The sequence below is a fragment of the Pseudopodoces humilis genome, chromosome 4, assembly GCF_049639895.1.
Source record: "Pseudopodoces humilis isolate 2021_Gansu_Grassland_sample_001 chromosome 4, ASM4963989v1, whole genome shotgun sequence".
In the NCBI taxonomy this organism is placed as follows: domain Eukaryota; kingdom Metazoa; phylum Chordata; class Aves; order Passeriformes; family Paridae; genus Pseudopodoces; species Pseudopodoces humilis.
The window spans coordinates 39,696,620-39,713,054 of record NC_142203.1 but is presented as its reverse complement, the minus strand read 5'-3'; the positions used below and the strand labels follow the sequence as shown (position 1 = coordinate 39,713,054).

General features: G+C 40.0%; 1 protein-coding gene across 6 annotated transcripts in view; it reads right to left on the bottom strand.

Moving 5' to 3' along the window:
* The window catches only part of GOLM1 (golgi membrane protein 1), a 36,830-nt gene extending 21,181 nt beyond the window's left edge, over positions 1–15,649 (bottom strand). For 3 of the 6 annotated variants that reach the window (XR_015772383.1, XR_015772384.1, XM_005522743.3), the window contains exons 1-3: positions 15,320–15,430; positions 9,074–9,247; positions 6,361–6,540 (exon numbers count right to left, since the gene is read on the bottom strand). Coding sequence is in view for 4 of the 6 variants with exons in the window: in XM_005522743.3 (XP_005522800.2) it covers positions 6,361–6,540; positions 9,074–9,202 (309 nt within the window). In the remaining 2 variants the exon portion in view is untranslated. Of the gene's footprint in view, positions 1–6,360; positions 6,541–9,073; positions 9,248–12,389; positions 12,522–15,319; positions 15,431–15,632 lie in introns of those variants that run through there. The other 3 variants (XM_014252219.2, XM_088054090.1, XM_014252220.2) reach the window with 3 other exon arrangements.
* Positions 15,650–16,435: the final 786 nt, after the last annotated feature.

The following is a 16,435-nucleotide window of genomic DNA, read 5'->3' as shown; positions in this document are numbered from 1 at the left end:
CATAAACACTAAAACTTAAGTAAAAACGGGGTTTGCATTCACAAATATAGCACAAAGGAGACAAAGACAAGCCACAGGATCAGTAACTCTGCTAGTAAGAACAAAACCAACTGCAAATAAAGCAAGACAGGAAGGTAAGATTTATACATGCAGAAACAGCCATTTATAATTTATCAGGGAAAAGCAGGGCACTTATTTCATTATTAACTCAAACTGATTTAAGTCCTCCCAGCAAAGAAAAAGAGCAGTTCTGTCTGGCACACTCCCATGACTCCCCACCACAATGCTGGCATTAGCATGAGAATAATGCTGGAAACACTGATGTTTTAGTTACTGCTCAGTGGTGCTTACACTAAGACACTATTGTCCCATTTCCCATGCTCTGCCAGACAGCAGGTGCACAAGAAACCAGGAGCAAGCTCTGTCAAGTGTCCCAAACTGGCCAAAGGGACATTCCATACCATAGAACATTGGGACGTAAAGGGGGAGAGTTGGCCAGGAGGCATCGATATCTGCTGGAGGACAAGTTCGGCATCATTCAGCAGATGATAAGCAATTGGATTGTGTATGTCTTGTTTCTCTTAGGTTTTATTCCTCTCAGTTATCAAACTGTTCTTAACACTGAGTTTTCTTCAAAAATCTAGAGGGAGATGTTGGGAGTAAGTGGCCACATGGTATTCAGTTGCCAGCTGGTGTTAAAAACATGCCAACTAGCCACAAAAAGGGTTTTTGGTTCCAGGCTAAGAGACTAACAGTTAAACTACATATTAGTGTGTGGGGGAAAAGTTAATAAATAAGATTTTTAAGGAAATATTTCTCTTTAAGGTAATCATTGTGCTGCACACTCATGTATACTTCAGTGGAGTCACATCAATTGAAGTAAGTCTTAGAACAAATTTCAAGCTCAAACTGGAGGAGATATTGTTCATTTAAATAAATTTCTCAATAAACCAAATTCTGTTCCGAAATTGCACTTTTCCTCAATAAACCACGCCCCCATTCAACAAAAGAACCCCAAACAAAACCAACCAAACAAACGAACAACGCACACATCCACTAAATCCAAACCCCCCCAGAAAAACCTGTTTCTACAGAGTGGTTCTTCCAAAGATATGGGATTCAACCTTGTTTCACAGCCTGTGCTAAAAGCAATCTAGATTCTGTTTTGTCACAGCAGACATGCACACCATGACATGATGCAGTTCTGCCTTCAAAGCCACCAAAATTGCAAAGTTAGTTTCTTAAAATTTCAGCACAAGAGGGTGGTATTTGACACACATGAATACAAAATTACTTTTACAGGTACTAGGCAACAGCAAGTAGACTCGAGAAAAAAAGTCCTGTGAAACTACAGGACTTTCACTTTACTGTTATGTTTAACTAAAACTCCACTATTAGGCAATTTAAGCAAAACCAAATAATATGATACGAGAATATTGTGTATATATCAATATATATATAATATATATTACATACTATAATATATATTTTCTTATACATATTATTGTATATATTATATTATTATATACTGTATATATTTCCACAGGTATCTCTAATGCACCTTCTGACTTTTTGTCCATTCATTTTGCTGTGAAGAGGTAGCAACTTTCCAATAATTCGCTTTAAACTGCTCCTATACTCCAAATTCCTTTTCTCTAGTTCAGCTAGCCTCAGACCATCCTTTTTTTTTTCTACCCACCATGTGAAGATATCTTTTGAACAGAGGTGATCTTCTCGATTTCTACTGAACCAGTTTGAGGAAGCACACTGATTTCTCTTGCTAATTTAGTAATATTATGCTATGGCCAACATGGGACATGAGGCAGTGCTTTTTTACCTCAAAGCTTTTCCAAAACTAGAAGATGCAACACTGTTTGTATTGGGAAAAAAAAAAGCAAAACACATATAGCTTTCAGTGAAAAGATACCTTTCTACTCTCTCCTACACTATAGGAAACTACAGACTACTGGTAATTCCTTCTGAGAGGTGTTGACTCCCTGCATACCAATAGGTACTTTGTGTGAGAAGGCCGTGCTGGGAATTGAAATTTTCCCAGAGGGAGGGAACCAGAGAGCAGCTGTGGCCAGCATTAAAAGATACTTAACAACAGGACAGTGACATGCTTCACACAGAATATGCAAATCTTGGCCCTTCTCAGTAAAACAAGATTTGGGTTGGAGAAGATTTATGTAAATCCAAAGAAAATTACCAACTGCAAAATCATATTCAAGCAGTTAAGAGATATTAAACATACTGTTTTCCTGTTATGCTGTTCAAAGAGACCTCTGTGGCTATGTACATTCCAGAAGCTATGAGTCCTGAATAACAACCACAGAGAATACTGTTCTTTACAAAATTACTTACAGATTAGAAACAGCTCTTTTGCACACCTGAACTGCCGTTATCAAGTTTTCATGTAAGATTACTTCATCTCATCATTCTATTTCTGTATGGATGTCCAGAAGCCATTTCCTAAATCTACACTAAACCTTAAAAATTCAAGCAGGTTTTTAAAAAGTAGACTGGTGAGTTTATGTATGTTTTGTATATACTCAGACCTAAGAAAATAATTACAACAGCAATCTTCCAGAAGTACACTGCCCCAGTGAATGGTGAGCCCACACAGTTTAACAGGCTCAGACTACCTACCTGCTATGCCTTCATCCTTCAAGTAGCACAGAGACAGTTCCACTACAAAAGTAGGCAGATTTAACTCAAAGTAATGACTGCACTGCTAGTGACAATGTCTTTAACTGGACAAATACCTTACTGGTGTTTTGGTTTGGTATGAAAGTAAATCAGTACTATAATTATTCTGTATTTTATCAGCAGAGTAATAAGACACAGTGAGCAGAGATGAACTGCAATTATGATGGATCTCCAGTGTTACTTGTGAGTTGCTTTTGGTTAGAAGTCTAGATTGTGTAAGTATGCCTCATATGTAAGTTTCTTCTACAGCCAGAAGAACCATAATTTCTTCCTGAAAAAAATGGGAGGTTTGAGATGGACCAATCCAATTCCTACACAGCTGCTGAAATAATATTTATTTTTCTTTAAGAATAACGCGAGAAGAACTATGCAAAATCTCGTAACTCAAAGACCTCTAGTTACTTATAGGGTTTGTAAAATGCTTGTAAAATATGTTGAGAGTCTCAGGATTTGGATTTGCATTCATTCTTCCTGACTAGGTAAATACTAGTTACTAATCCTCACAGAGTAAATAAAATTCAGTTCAAGGAGATAGCTTCCCATTCTAGAAAGGGTGAATTCATTACTTGCAATCCCAGGAATCCCAGATTTGACTGCAATCCATGGAGCCAAAAAATGAGGATATGTGTGCGTATACAAGATATGAACATTCAAAACACATTTATACATGGATATAGATACACACACAAAAAAAAGCACTCAGAATCTGTCTTTTCTTATATTCTACATCCCTCTATAGAATAACCTCTGATCCTAGAGAGCTTCTTCCAATAAAGGGCATTAGTGTGGAGAACGAAGTTTTCCCTCTCTTTCCCGCTACTGTATCAGAGCCATTCCTGAATTAGTGGATGAATCCATGTCAACTTGGTTATGTCTTCTTTTGACAAATGCACAGCTTTCCAGAAAAATAGCTCTCCCTACTGCAAAATCAGAGTTGGAAAACAAACAACATCTCTGCAGGATATTTGTTTGTGTGTCACAAGAAAAGCCAATTTTTAATTTGATGCAAAATGGTGCACAGGCACATACATGCTCACCCTACCACTTCATGCTCCTGAGTGAGACACATGCTCTTCTCCAGTCACAAAATGCAGAAGACATGAAATTAGTCCAATGTACCACTTTTCTAGGGTATCACTTCCTGGGGTTTCAAAGCAAGCTTCATAGAATATTCCGCAACTGTATTTTAGGGTGATAGAGGGAAAAGCACTTAGGAGGAAGGAATTGCTATTAGAGTGGCCCCAAAACCCACCTTTCACAGCATCTCACCTCTAACACTGAACTGCCAAATTGATCCAAATCAGCCATAAAGCGCAGTATTTTCCAGGCAGCAGCTTCTTCTGTCTGAGGAATACTTGGAGACAGAACAAACGCCATGGTACTGGTGGTGGGTTAGGTGTTTGTCCAAGTCATCCAGCTGCTTTTTAACCTACACAGACCCACTGTAACTGGGTATTATGGATGCCACACACTGGTAGCTTCACCACCTATTGCATGAAGAGCGGCTTGATGATGGCATTTGAAGCACATCAGTGAATGCAGGACAACCCTGTCTTGTCTGTCCCAGCCACAAACATTTTCTGTACTATTTGGAATCCTGGAGATGACTGTGACAGCTCTCCTCTGCTGACTCTTGTCCAGCCTGTAAACCACACTCTGGATTCCTGTAGAAAAATTGCTGCACAGCTTTGGTGACCTTTGTTCTCCTCTCTATGCCTTTCACAGCACTCCAAAACTCCACTGGTGACTTCCCCACAGTACAACAATTAACTCAGTGTACTTCTAAGCTGCTTTGTAACTTTTGCCTTGCCATTTACCCTTGCAATACCACTGTCTTACCACACGGCTGCATAATATCTCTACAAGCTGTTGCGACTCCAGGTGTGAACGTGTTCACTTATCTCCCTCACCTTTATCACCAACTACTTCAGAAGAAAACTCCAAACTTTTTCAGATGAAAGACTTTCTTTTCCTGAAGCTACTTTGATGCTTCCCCGACACCACATTCCAGCCCATGTCCAACAGCAGTTCTAGTTCTGGAAAATGCGTTTCACTACTTCTCCTGGCTCAGATGCCACATTTTATAAAGCCCTCTAGACTCAAAAACACCACAAGGAAAGTGGGTTGTGTGGTCCCACCTAACATTTGTCTGATGCCAGAAATCTGAAGCAAAAAGGTGGTACAGCATGCTTGGCAGAAGCAATACTTCATTCAGTAAACTTCCTTAAAAATTCTGGACCTTAAAGGTCTTGTTACCATCTCTTAACATCTGCCCATCTTGCTAGACTGTGCTGTAAACTCTCTGGCCAGCCCTTACAGTTTCAGCACATTTTAGTAACTCTGATGACATCTACTTATGTAAAGGAAGCATAATACTGCATTACATTTGCCCTTTTCTTACCTTTGAATTTTTTTTTTCCACTCATGTGTTTTACTCCCTTCAGGACTGAAGCAGAATGCAAGAAAATGCCACAGCATTCAGTAGCAACACCCAGTAATAGGAAGCAGAAGTGACAAGATTGATTACTCACTTGAATCCTGTCTGAATATTCTGGGATATCTTTTTTAAAAATACCTACATTAAAAAAACAAATGGACAAACTATACCTCCTCTTTTTTAAAGTATATGCAAAGACTGAACACAAAGAGAAGAGAGAAATTATCAAGGTAATATGCTTGTCTCAAAAGAGGTAAAATTAATTGGTTTATTATCTCCTTGGAGACTTGGTGTAAAGATTATTTCAAAACAAATTAATGATATATGACAATGATGTGCAGATTCTACCTTCCATTTTTACTCAACTTTTGTTCCTCTTAATTGTTCCAAAGATTAATCTCATGACATTTTGCTCAGGCAGCATGTTTTGAGAAGCAAACCGTTCCTGTGAGCCTGATACCTGCTACCTGAAGAGTACCTATTATCATCACAAGATGTGTCTGTTCAGCCTGCTGAATGTAATAATCCTGGAAAGCTGATCTATAAACTTCAGGCAAGAGACTTTACAGGACAAACAACTGAATACTCTCAACTAAATACTTCTGCTAATAGGGTGAAAAGTGATATTACTAACAACTCTAAGCAAAGCAGTATCAGCAACACAAGGAAAATAAGTAGCTTTGTTCACATTCTTCACAAAGGAATACCATCCCCCTGGCAAAGTTGAACTGTCAGGAGCACTGCTGTGAAAGTCTTACCTTCTCATATATTCCCAATACTATTGAGTTTTGGAGGCAGAAAGTCAAGATGCCACAAAATTCGTAATACATTTAGAAATAAACATCAACCATTTATGCTTACAAATATATTTGGGAATATATCTCTTGGTGCGTCTTCCTCTTTTTCTTAATTTTTAAAACATTAGTATACAGGAAAGAAACCAAAGCGACAATCCAAGTATGGTAACGATTTATAGAGAAGATAAGAGTTTTATTCAGAACTGCTGTTACTTGCAGCTTCTAGTATTTCAAAGTTATATGACAAATGCTAAAATGTCCATTCAGGGTCCATTTTCTCAATATCATACAGTCATAAAACATTTTGTCACACCAACATTGACTGTAAGCTGCAACACGTGAGCATCATTTTCTGTTGCAGAGTGTGTCTTGGTAAACCACAGTTTCTTAGAAAACTGTGGCTAGAAAAAGCCCTACCTTCTCTTCCTGATGTACTCTGTTGGCATTTTCCATCTGAAAGCTGTGCAAGGACTGGATTTTTTCAATTTGCTGTCGTTGCTTCTCTAGCTCCCCTTGGAATTCATTCTTTTTTTGCTCCACAGCACCCCTCTCTGCTGCTGCCCTTCGGACTTTGGCTTCCAGATCCAAGACTCGACCCTGAGGAAGAGCAGATTAACCAAAGCAAATAGAAATGCTTCCCCCTTGCCAGAATCTTGTCCAATATATTCAAGGAATAGCAAATTTCACAGCTCTAACAATGCAGATATCATGAAAGTCCTGTGTCAGCCAGGGATACTAGTCATACACAGAGACACACACACACCTCCCTAGTTTTATATAAATTAATGTGAGTATGTATTTTGAAGAGACTGTTGAAATTTCAGTTAAAAACTAAGAAACATGAAAAGATCAGGTTTTGAGCTTAAAAAAACCCCAAAACATAAACAAAAAGATTAAAATCTATTATCTTTCTGAAGTACAAGGTTAAACAATTTTTTTTTATTTAGCCCATACAATTCTGACAGCTCTACACTTCTCAGTATTGACCCTAAACTAACTCAGTGTGAAAATTCACCTCTCAAATCAATCTGATTTCCTCCAAGAGCTAGAAAAGAGTTGAGGGAGGACAACACTGCCCAACTTTTACATGAACAATTCACATATGTCTATTACACAAAGACATACATGAGAAAAATTCATTCATAAACAGAAAATAATCATTCTTCACTGCTCAAAGAGCAGCTACAGTCAAAAGAAAATTTAACACCATCACATCCCATACATAAAAAGACAGAGACATAAGCTAAACAAGCCTGATGTTTTCACATTCTTTCCTCTTCCCCCCCTCTTCTTTTTTTTAAGTACCAATTTAGTTTTGCAGGATGTCATTTCTAAACATTTTGGATTAAAATTTTTCCTCAGCAGCAACTAGAAATACAAAAACATGCGGGGTGGTGGGGATATCAACATAATCTATCCATATGAAAAAAGATTAATTCCAGGTGGCTTAAAAATTAGATATAATAAAAACTGTGCATTTTCCAAGACTGCAAGAAAATGTACCAAATCTTCTTATAACACAGTATGTAGCATATCATGACCCACCTACCCTGCTTCTCTGCCACAGAACGCAAGAGAAGGGAGAGGAGGCAAAGAAAAAAAAAAAAGGAAAATGACTTGCTGTTTAGCTGGAATAGCAAGGAAAAGCAGCCATTCCATGTCAGTCATAACAGCTGCAAAGTCTTGTAATAAACAAATAAATGGGTCTACAAAGTGCTTTAGAAGCTCTGTCCATGTTTGGCTATGCTTTTATTCCATTCAGAGTGCATGACCATGCAGAAGTGACATAATTTTCAGGCTAACTTTGAAGAAATGTACAAAATGGTACAGTACATCAGTAATATCAGAGGACCTTGTGTCTCTAGGTTATTGAGACCAAGATGAACTAGAATGGTGGCATATTTTTCTCACCATCAGCTGCTTCATTGCTGTGCAGCAAAACTTCAGCAGTATTGTTAACAGTTACTACCCACTGGTAGCCACCACCCAGAGGCAACTGACTAAAGGGAAAGCAAGGGATGACCAGAGTCTCAGAAGTCATAAGACATAGCCTTAACCACATAGCCAGACACATGGGCCCTGTTTGAATGGGTCAGCCCCTGTTCTGAGGTGAAACAGGAGTTCAACTCCTTCAGCTGTCCCCTCAGTACTAAAATTTGGCTCAGCTACAGAAAGCATATGGATTCACTGGATAAACTGGGAAGGAGCTCTCATCAGCCATGTTTAACCATGTTTAACCAACATGTCATTAGTTTTTAGGTTAGCTTGTTAAAAACAATAACAAAGAAAAGACTAAAAAAGAAGGAAAAGAAAACAGAAAAAAAAACCTGTCCTGCAGAAATGGTCACAAACCAGAAACTGACTCACATACCATATATCAGAACAAATGCTCAAGAAAGGATTAAAACCCAAGCTCAACAGACAAAAAAATGCAGTTATCATCAAAAAAATATAGTTATCATCAGACAAGGTAATTATTACATGTGACTTGCATGTCCTTCTTCAGAAAGATCACTAAGAAACACAAATTCAGATTTTGTTTCTGAACAACCCAGATTTCCCTGTACTGAGTGGGAAAGTATGCATGCAACATTATTGTTCATGTACGGAGACAAATCTAGGGATATGAGTGTGCTAGTTTTGACTGGGATAGAGTTAATTTTCTTCACAGTCACTGGTATGGGGCTCTGTTTTGGATTTGTAATGAACACAGGTTTGATAACATAAATGTTTTTGTTATTGCTGAGCAGGGCTTGCAAAAGCCAACGCCTTTTCTACTTTGTGTACTGCCACAATGGCAAGGAAGTTGGGGGTACTTGAGAGGCTGGGAGGTGACAAAAAACAGAGGATGGCATTTGTTACATCTTTAATGTGAAACAGCACAAGACAGCTCAATGTTTTGTGAGAGCAGAAGCAACAAGTATCACACATGCAGGCATGTTCAAGTTTTGGATTCCTCCTGTTCCCCCAGTCTCCCACTACTTATAAGCAACGACTGTAAAATCTGTGAAAGTTCCTACAACAAGCTGAAGTTCCTGACTTGCCACTTGAAGGAGAATCATCCTTCTTGTGAGCTATGTTTATTACTTGCACAAGTACGAAGTGACACACAGCACAAAAGGAACGTTACCTGCAGATCCATGCTGCGAGAACTTGCAATCCAGTAATTGAAACCCAAAACAATTAGGCACGCCACGAGGGCAGCCATGAGGAGTGGTGGGGACTTCATCCCACGACAGCTGTTTCCTAGTCCTGCCATTTCAAGAAAAGAACAAATCCAAAGAACCACAGCAAGTATGGAAACCTGCAAATTAAAAAGGGCACATTACACTGCATCCCCAACTACAGCTATTTTGTACACACAATAAAACTTTCCTTGCAATGCAACAGCTGTCAGCTGACAGGCTTACGCCCAGCAAGGAAGGTAAATGTATTAGTGTTGTCTATATATTTCCATCTGAAAGACAAAGAAAGGTCATCGCACACTATTAGCTTGTGCATAAAGCTTCCCATGGTCTTGAGGTGAATATCTTGAATACTCCTAACAATATAAGGAAAATCTACAATAAAGAGAACCAGATATCCTTTTACTACACATCTACTCAAAAATCTATGTAGACAACTGTAGGCTAGAGGACAGATTGCTTTTTACCTAAATTACTCAGAAAATTGAGCCTTGCTGTTTGAGGAGTAATTCGCACTTTGCCTTCTAAAATTGGACAGCTTTAACTTTTTCCATCTGATACTACTATTCTAACTTCTTGTTCCCAAGCTTGTAAATAAACATGTAAATCACATTGGACCAAATTATTTAAAGGAGAATCTAAAAATAACGATACAAATATAAGCAGACACTCCATTGACTTCAATACTACATTGCATAAAGTGCTCCCCATTTTGTTCCTCAGCTGCTTTCTCTGATCCTACAGAAAATAAATAATGGATTACTAGTACCAGGGATACTACTGGTTGTTATTGAGACTTGTGTTATTTCTGTGAAATAGGCCATTTTAAAAGACAGGCAGTGGCAAAGGGTAGGTGAAATAGGCTACATTGATTTTATAATGTGGCAAAATCTGGTCTTAATAAGCCTAATGACACCTAGCTTTATGAACCCTCAAACTCCACTGGGAATCTAGGCTGTATTTTGTAGAAGATTGCTCTCTTGTAAACTGAGATTAACTTTTTTTTTTTTTTTTTCCTCCACTTCTGCAGACAAAAGACCGAAAAATAAGCACAGAAGACCAGGCAGACTGCAAACATATATGCATCACAAGACACTAGTTAAATCTAAAATGGGTACATTTACTAGTAATATATTACTCTCAAGCTCTCAAGGTACATGCTCTTAAGCAAAGCAACCTCTTCCCTACTGTTGCAATGGACAGATAGCAATGTTTTAAAAGTTAATAAATGGTAGCAACTCTCAAAGGATTTACAGGTGGACATATACTGTAAACACAGGGGAAGAATGCAATCCAGCATTTTGTAGGTACCAGAAATGCAGATTTTACTGTATGACATTAAGCATTTTTCTTCAACAGCTCACCTACACCTCTGTTTCCACATGCATTCTCTGCAAAATTCCCACTTTGCAGTCAAGATAGACTATATCTTCTCTTTTCTCAACAGGCAGCACACAATACTGCCAGATTCACAAAGGTTTCAAATCTGCGTGTTCATTTGAAAAGTTTCCTAATTTGTATTTGAGGGTGGAACATACAGAGGATACAAGAGTAAAATGTAGCATCCTGAAAATGTTGCCTCTTCATAAACACACACACGACAAAACAATCCAAAAAAGTATGCAAAAAAGTCTAACACTTGAGAGTTGAGTTTCTTGCCTAAAGGAAACCTCAGCTATGGGGCAAAGGGACACATGAAGCATAGCTCCAGTAGACACCCACAGGGCCACATACAGACAAGGTAAGGCCAGCACTAAGAAGCAAAGGCATGGAAAGGAACCATGCTTTTTTTTTTCTTGTAAAGCAAAAAATTAAGATGCATTTGATTAAAACACACATAGAGACATGCACAAATTTCCAGTAGAAAGCTATGAATTGCACAAATACATACATCTTGCACAGACTATTTTCTTACTGTCATCCTAGGAGTACCTGACAAGTACAGAGCAACCATGTCTTACACATAATCCCTGAAAAACAAAACCCCCAGATCTCCAGAGTAGTAAAAATGAGAGCACAAAGGGCATGATTAGCACTGCCATCCCAACAAAGAACAAGAGAATTGATTTACTTTTGTGTACCCAGATAAAATAATGTATTTCAAAAAAGGTCTGTCAGAACCTGTCATGATGTCATCTGTATTCTGTTCCTTACCATAAGAGTATTGGTAGGTACACTTGACACATGGAAAAACTACAAACATAGCACTGCAAGATGCAGGGATTCATACCAAGTGTGACTTGAATAAAATAACTGGTATTTTCCCCATAGCTATCAGAAATAGAGAAAATGGTTCATATTATCAGTAGTAACAGCTTGCACTGTAATTTATCTACTAGATAAATATATGGGACTAGCTGCTTAGCTCAAAAATTTTCAGAGGTAAAGCAGCTGTATTGTTCAAAGAAAGAATAATTACTTCACCATGCAGCTTGAAGCACAGGCACAAAACCATCACCTAGATAGCACACAAATCTGCAGCATCGGCATCTTTGCTGCTGCTTTCAGCTGTTAAAAACAAACAGGCAAATAAGTGCTGATTTCACTAATGCATGCTTGACTTCAGTACATTGCTCAAAAAAGCCAGTGTTGTTTGCCCTTAAATAATTTATATTAATTAAGAATGTATTTTTATAGTGAACAGAAGGAAAAGGAAAAGTATGAAAGACACAAAAGAATCTTCCATTTGCCTATTCCAGACCCAAAACTTTACCTCAGTTGCAATAGCGACTCTCTCATCAATTTAACTTTCTGCCATGAATATACAGACTCTAATATTTTGGAGGAGAGATAAACAAATCGGCTCAATAAGCACATTTACATGAAAATCTCTTTGTACATGCTGTTTTCCAGGAAACATCTGGTCTGGCACAGTTATTTGAGTTGAATTTAAAATAAGTTTCTGATTTTATGGATAAGAAAGTAATTTTACTGAAGATGAAATTCAACAATATCCATGGCAGATGAAAAAATAAGCATATACATAAAATTTCTGACTTCTGAACAGCACATTTCATTCTTCTAGTGGTGCTTCATTGAGAGAGAGATGTTTTAGACTCTGAGATATTAATGCCAATCAACATACAGGATACTTTTACTTCCCACAGTGAGTAATTCTTTTCATTTACTGTATTCAGCTTAAGTAGGATATATGGTATCCACCAGTGTTCCACTACAGATAAGCAACAACGTTGCCAACCAAGACTCAAGACCAACACACTAGGGGTGAAGACAAAACAAAATGGTGCATTTCAGACTTGCCAGAAGGAAAACCAAGTATCTCTGATCACCGGTTTCATCTCCATAAGACCAGCCACTGAAAAGTGAAGGCACAGCTTCCTGGAGGTCTGAGTATTTGCAACTCTGAGTAAGGACAAAGCCTTACTAAAACCCCTGCAAAAAGTGGAGCCACAAGCAGAGGCAAGAGATAAGACAGAGGAAGAGAAAAGAGATAAGAGATAAGAAAAGAGACAAGAGACAAGAAATAAGGAAGAAAAAAAAAAAAAAGCCCCAACAAGGACCTAAGGGCTAACACATGGAACAGAGGTCACACATCCCAACCAGACTGGACCAGAATGGGGGAACCTCCTCCCATCAAGGGAGCCCTTCAGACAGACAGTGGTGCTATTGCAGATTCTTTCCCAACCTCCAAGTGAGCTTCTGGAAGAAATCACTGGGTTTTTTTTTTTTTTCAGATATTATCATGTAATTCCTACGTCAGACAGCTTGAATTAAAGCATACTGGATTAACCAAGCAAGTTAATCAGAACTTCTTCCATTGACAAGCTAGTTATACCCAGATACAACTAAATCAGACTAGAACTTATTAGAACTTGGGTTTTATTTTAAAAAGCAATTAAATGAAATTGGAAACATAAGCAATTCTTTAAAAAGCGAATCAGAGGAAACATTTGCATACCCAGTCTTCCAAAAAAAAAAAGTTACCATTTTTTGGGTGGGTGGAAATGGACTGCAGAAAAAAATGAGTCAAAACCTTTCAGTTTTCACTTTATAAATGGTTAATACACAGTAGTGATTATCTTTAAAAGATAAATCCATTGGTTTTTACTCACAGAAGGATCTTACTTGCAAGTACCACTATTCATAGCCCCATGGTGAGAACAAGCTATAGCCAGCAGCAACCTTTATGTTTACAAAGCTGCACAGACTGTACATAGGGGTCAAGGAACTGCACACTGCCACAAAGCAGAGCATACAGATTTCTTATCATCCTCTGCAGCACCACTGTCTGAGGGTGGTTTTCCTTTTCAAATTTGCAAGTCAAAAGAGGTCAAATAAATATTTTTTTAATGGAGATTTAAAGTTTGTGCACTGAACTCAAGACAGCTGACCACAAACTTTCTATATGCCTTTCACAGGGATTTACACACTGCAAGAAAAAAAGGAAGGAAAAAACACCCTAAATAGTCAGCAACAGCCACTATTCAAACTTTTATACTTTGGATGAATGTCACGGAATCACTATTTACCCAAGTTATCAAGTTACATGTTTTACAGGAAAGGAAGGGCATTTTCATCACAACACATTCAGCAATTTCACTCTCATCCTGCTCAGGAATAAGCATTTGGCAGTCAATTCAGGTCTCAGGTCTTCCTTTTCTAATGCATTTTAAATTAGAAGTAACAGATCAGAAGAATATGAAAACCCTAAAAATGGACTATCTGTCCAAAAACAGAGTCACTGTTACCACTTGTTCATTAATCATATTTCAGCCTAAGAAGTCTCTCATCTTTCAAATGACTACTTTACAAGAAGCTAATAACCAAACACCCTCAATGCCCTTTATTTGATTAAAGAGAATTTCCAAACAGGTATGTGGCAAAACAGACACTAGAGGTTTAAGGTATGTATCTATCACAATGACAGAAGTTAGCTAACTGAAATAAATAAAAATAACTTGATAAAACGTTCTAGAATACCTGGACATGTTGCCTAGGTGTACTTTCAGATAATAGTATTACCACTATAATACTGTACAAAACCAAAACTAAATAAGCAAACTTATACACCAGAACTATCTCAAGAGTTAGTCAGACTGCTCAGTTATTTTTATGAATATAATTTGTTGCTGGTATTTTTCCCATACAATATGCTTTTTAAGATCACAATTAATAGGACATCCACTTATCTTAAATGAAGATGATGAAACAGAGTACAGTAAATTTAGATATGTGATGAGAAACTCAGTAAATTGCTACTATTTCCCCACCACTGCAAAACTACACATAGAGTTTGACTGTAAAACATGCAGACCTCTGAGCAGGAGATAAAAGAATTTCAGCATTAGAAATAGTTCTTTAAGAGCAAAGTGCTGTTAAGATGTAAGATGAAAGGCCATTCAAAAAAAAGTCAATTCAAGAGCAAGATTTTCTAAAACCCTGATCAACTCCTTCTATCTTCATGCTGACAAGGGAATCCAAGGAAGTAAAACAAGGCAAACCTGCCTGCAGACGATAAACACAGTGCCCGCTGTGTACCCAACAGCAGAACTAAAGTGTCTGAAGTGGTGATGGTAATAGTTTTCCAAGCAGAGGCGGGAAAGCCTCTGGAGGTACGAACTTTTGAAAAGCCATCAACCCCGAGCACCGGTAGGGCCTCCGCAGCTCTGCCCACAGGGAGGGAAAGCAGGGAGCAGGCTGCCCAGGGCTCGTCGGAAGGAGGACAGGATGATGAGCAGACTCAGGTCACCGCCCGGGCTGCGACAGACCACGGAAGGCCACCTAGTCCGACTCTTCCCGGGAAGAGTAGCCGGGAGGAGGTATCTCACACCTGCATTGATTTCTAACATTACTATTTTTACCTCAGCTGCGAATACTCAAAAAATGTTTCCGTCTCAAGACCTTCAATAGGGAAGGCTGGCTGAAGAAACAAGAAAATGCTATCAGTGTCCGGCAAGCATGCCAGCTAAGCCCTGGCAAGCCGGCCCGGTACCTCTGCGAGCGCCGGCGAGCGGGAAGTGCCCGCGGGACGGAGCCCGCGCGGGGCCGCCCCTCACGGCCCTCACGGCCGGCTCCCGCCGGCTGCCGCCCGCCGCACACGCCCCGCGCCGGGGCCGCCGCTCGTCCCCCACCGCCGCCGGCCGAGCCGCGCCCGGCAGGGCACAGCCGGCAGAGCCGCGGCCCGGCGACCCTCTCGGCCCCGGCGACCACGGCCCGCTCGGCGGCCTCACCTCTCCGTGCCGCCGGCTGCGGCCCCTCCGGGCAGGAGGGCGAGGGCCGGTGCGTCGCCTCCCGCTGCCCGCGTCGCCCGCGGCGAAGGAGAGCGGCGGCAGGGGGCGGGCAGGGCGGGGCGCGGGGAAGCTCCGTCCCCACCCAGCCCCTCCCCGTCCCGCTGGCGCCTCCGGCAGAGAAGCGCCCTGGGCTGAGCAGCCCCTGCGTTTGCGGCCGGCCGCGAGAAAAGCGAGCCAGAGCAGATGGGGCAGTACCTACCACCCTGCCCAGCACCGCCCTGCACCTCCGCCCGAGCGGCTCCGGTAACTTTACCTTCCTTCACCAAAACGCGCTTCTGCTGACTTCCAGATTTTCTGTCTTGACCACAGGCGCTTCGGTTTCTGGAAAGCGGCACGTAGGCGAAGCTGAGTGTCTGAAATCAGAGATGGAGCAGCAGAAAACTCAGGAAAGGCTGTTTCAATACCTGTTTTTAACAGCTGAATGGATGATGCTGGTATTTTCTTCATTTTAAAAGAAGAAAAGTTAGTCAACCTGTTTATTTCATGGTAGTCATTAACTCTGCTGGACACTTTCCACCATCTAGATAGAATCATGGAATTGTTTTGTTTGGAAGGAACATTAAAGACGATTTAGTTCTAGGCCATAGGTACGGACATCTTCCACTAGGCCAGGCTGTGCAAAGCTATGTTCCAAACCAGTCTTGAACCCTAACAGGAGTGCGGCATCCACAACTTCTTTGGGCCACCTATTCCAGTGCCACTGGAACACCACTCTCACAGCAAATAATTTCTTTCATGAATTCATAATTTGTAAGGATTTCCTTTCTAAATTTGCCCTCTTTCAGTTTGAAGCCATTCCTCTTTGTCACAACAGTACAGTTTCTAACGAAGGGTCCCTCTGCAGCTTCCCTGTAGGTCTCCTTCAGATACTGGAAGGCTGCTATGTTGTCCACTCAATCTCTTTTCCAGGCTAAGCAGCCCCAGCTTTCTCAGCCCAATCTGCATGTTGTTTCTGCATTTTAGCTTTTGCAAGTGGAATTTTAAAAAACAGAATGGAAGCAGAATAGAAAAATCAGTGAAGCAGCAATTGCAAGCTCTAAAAAGAGCAAAATAATT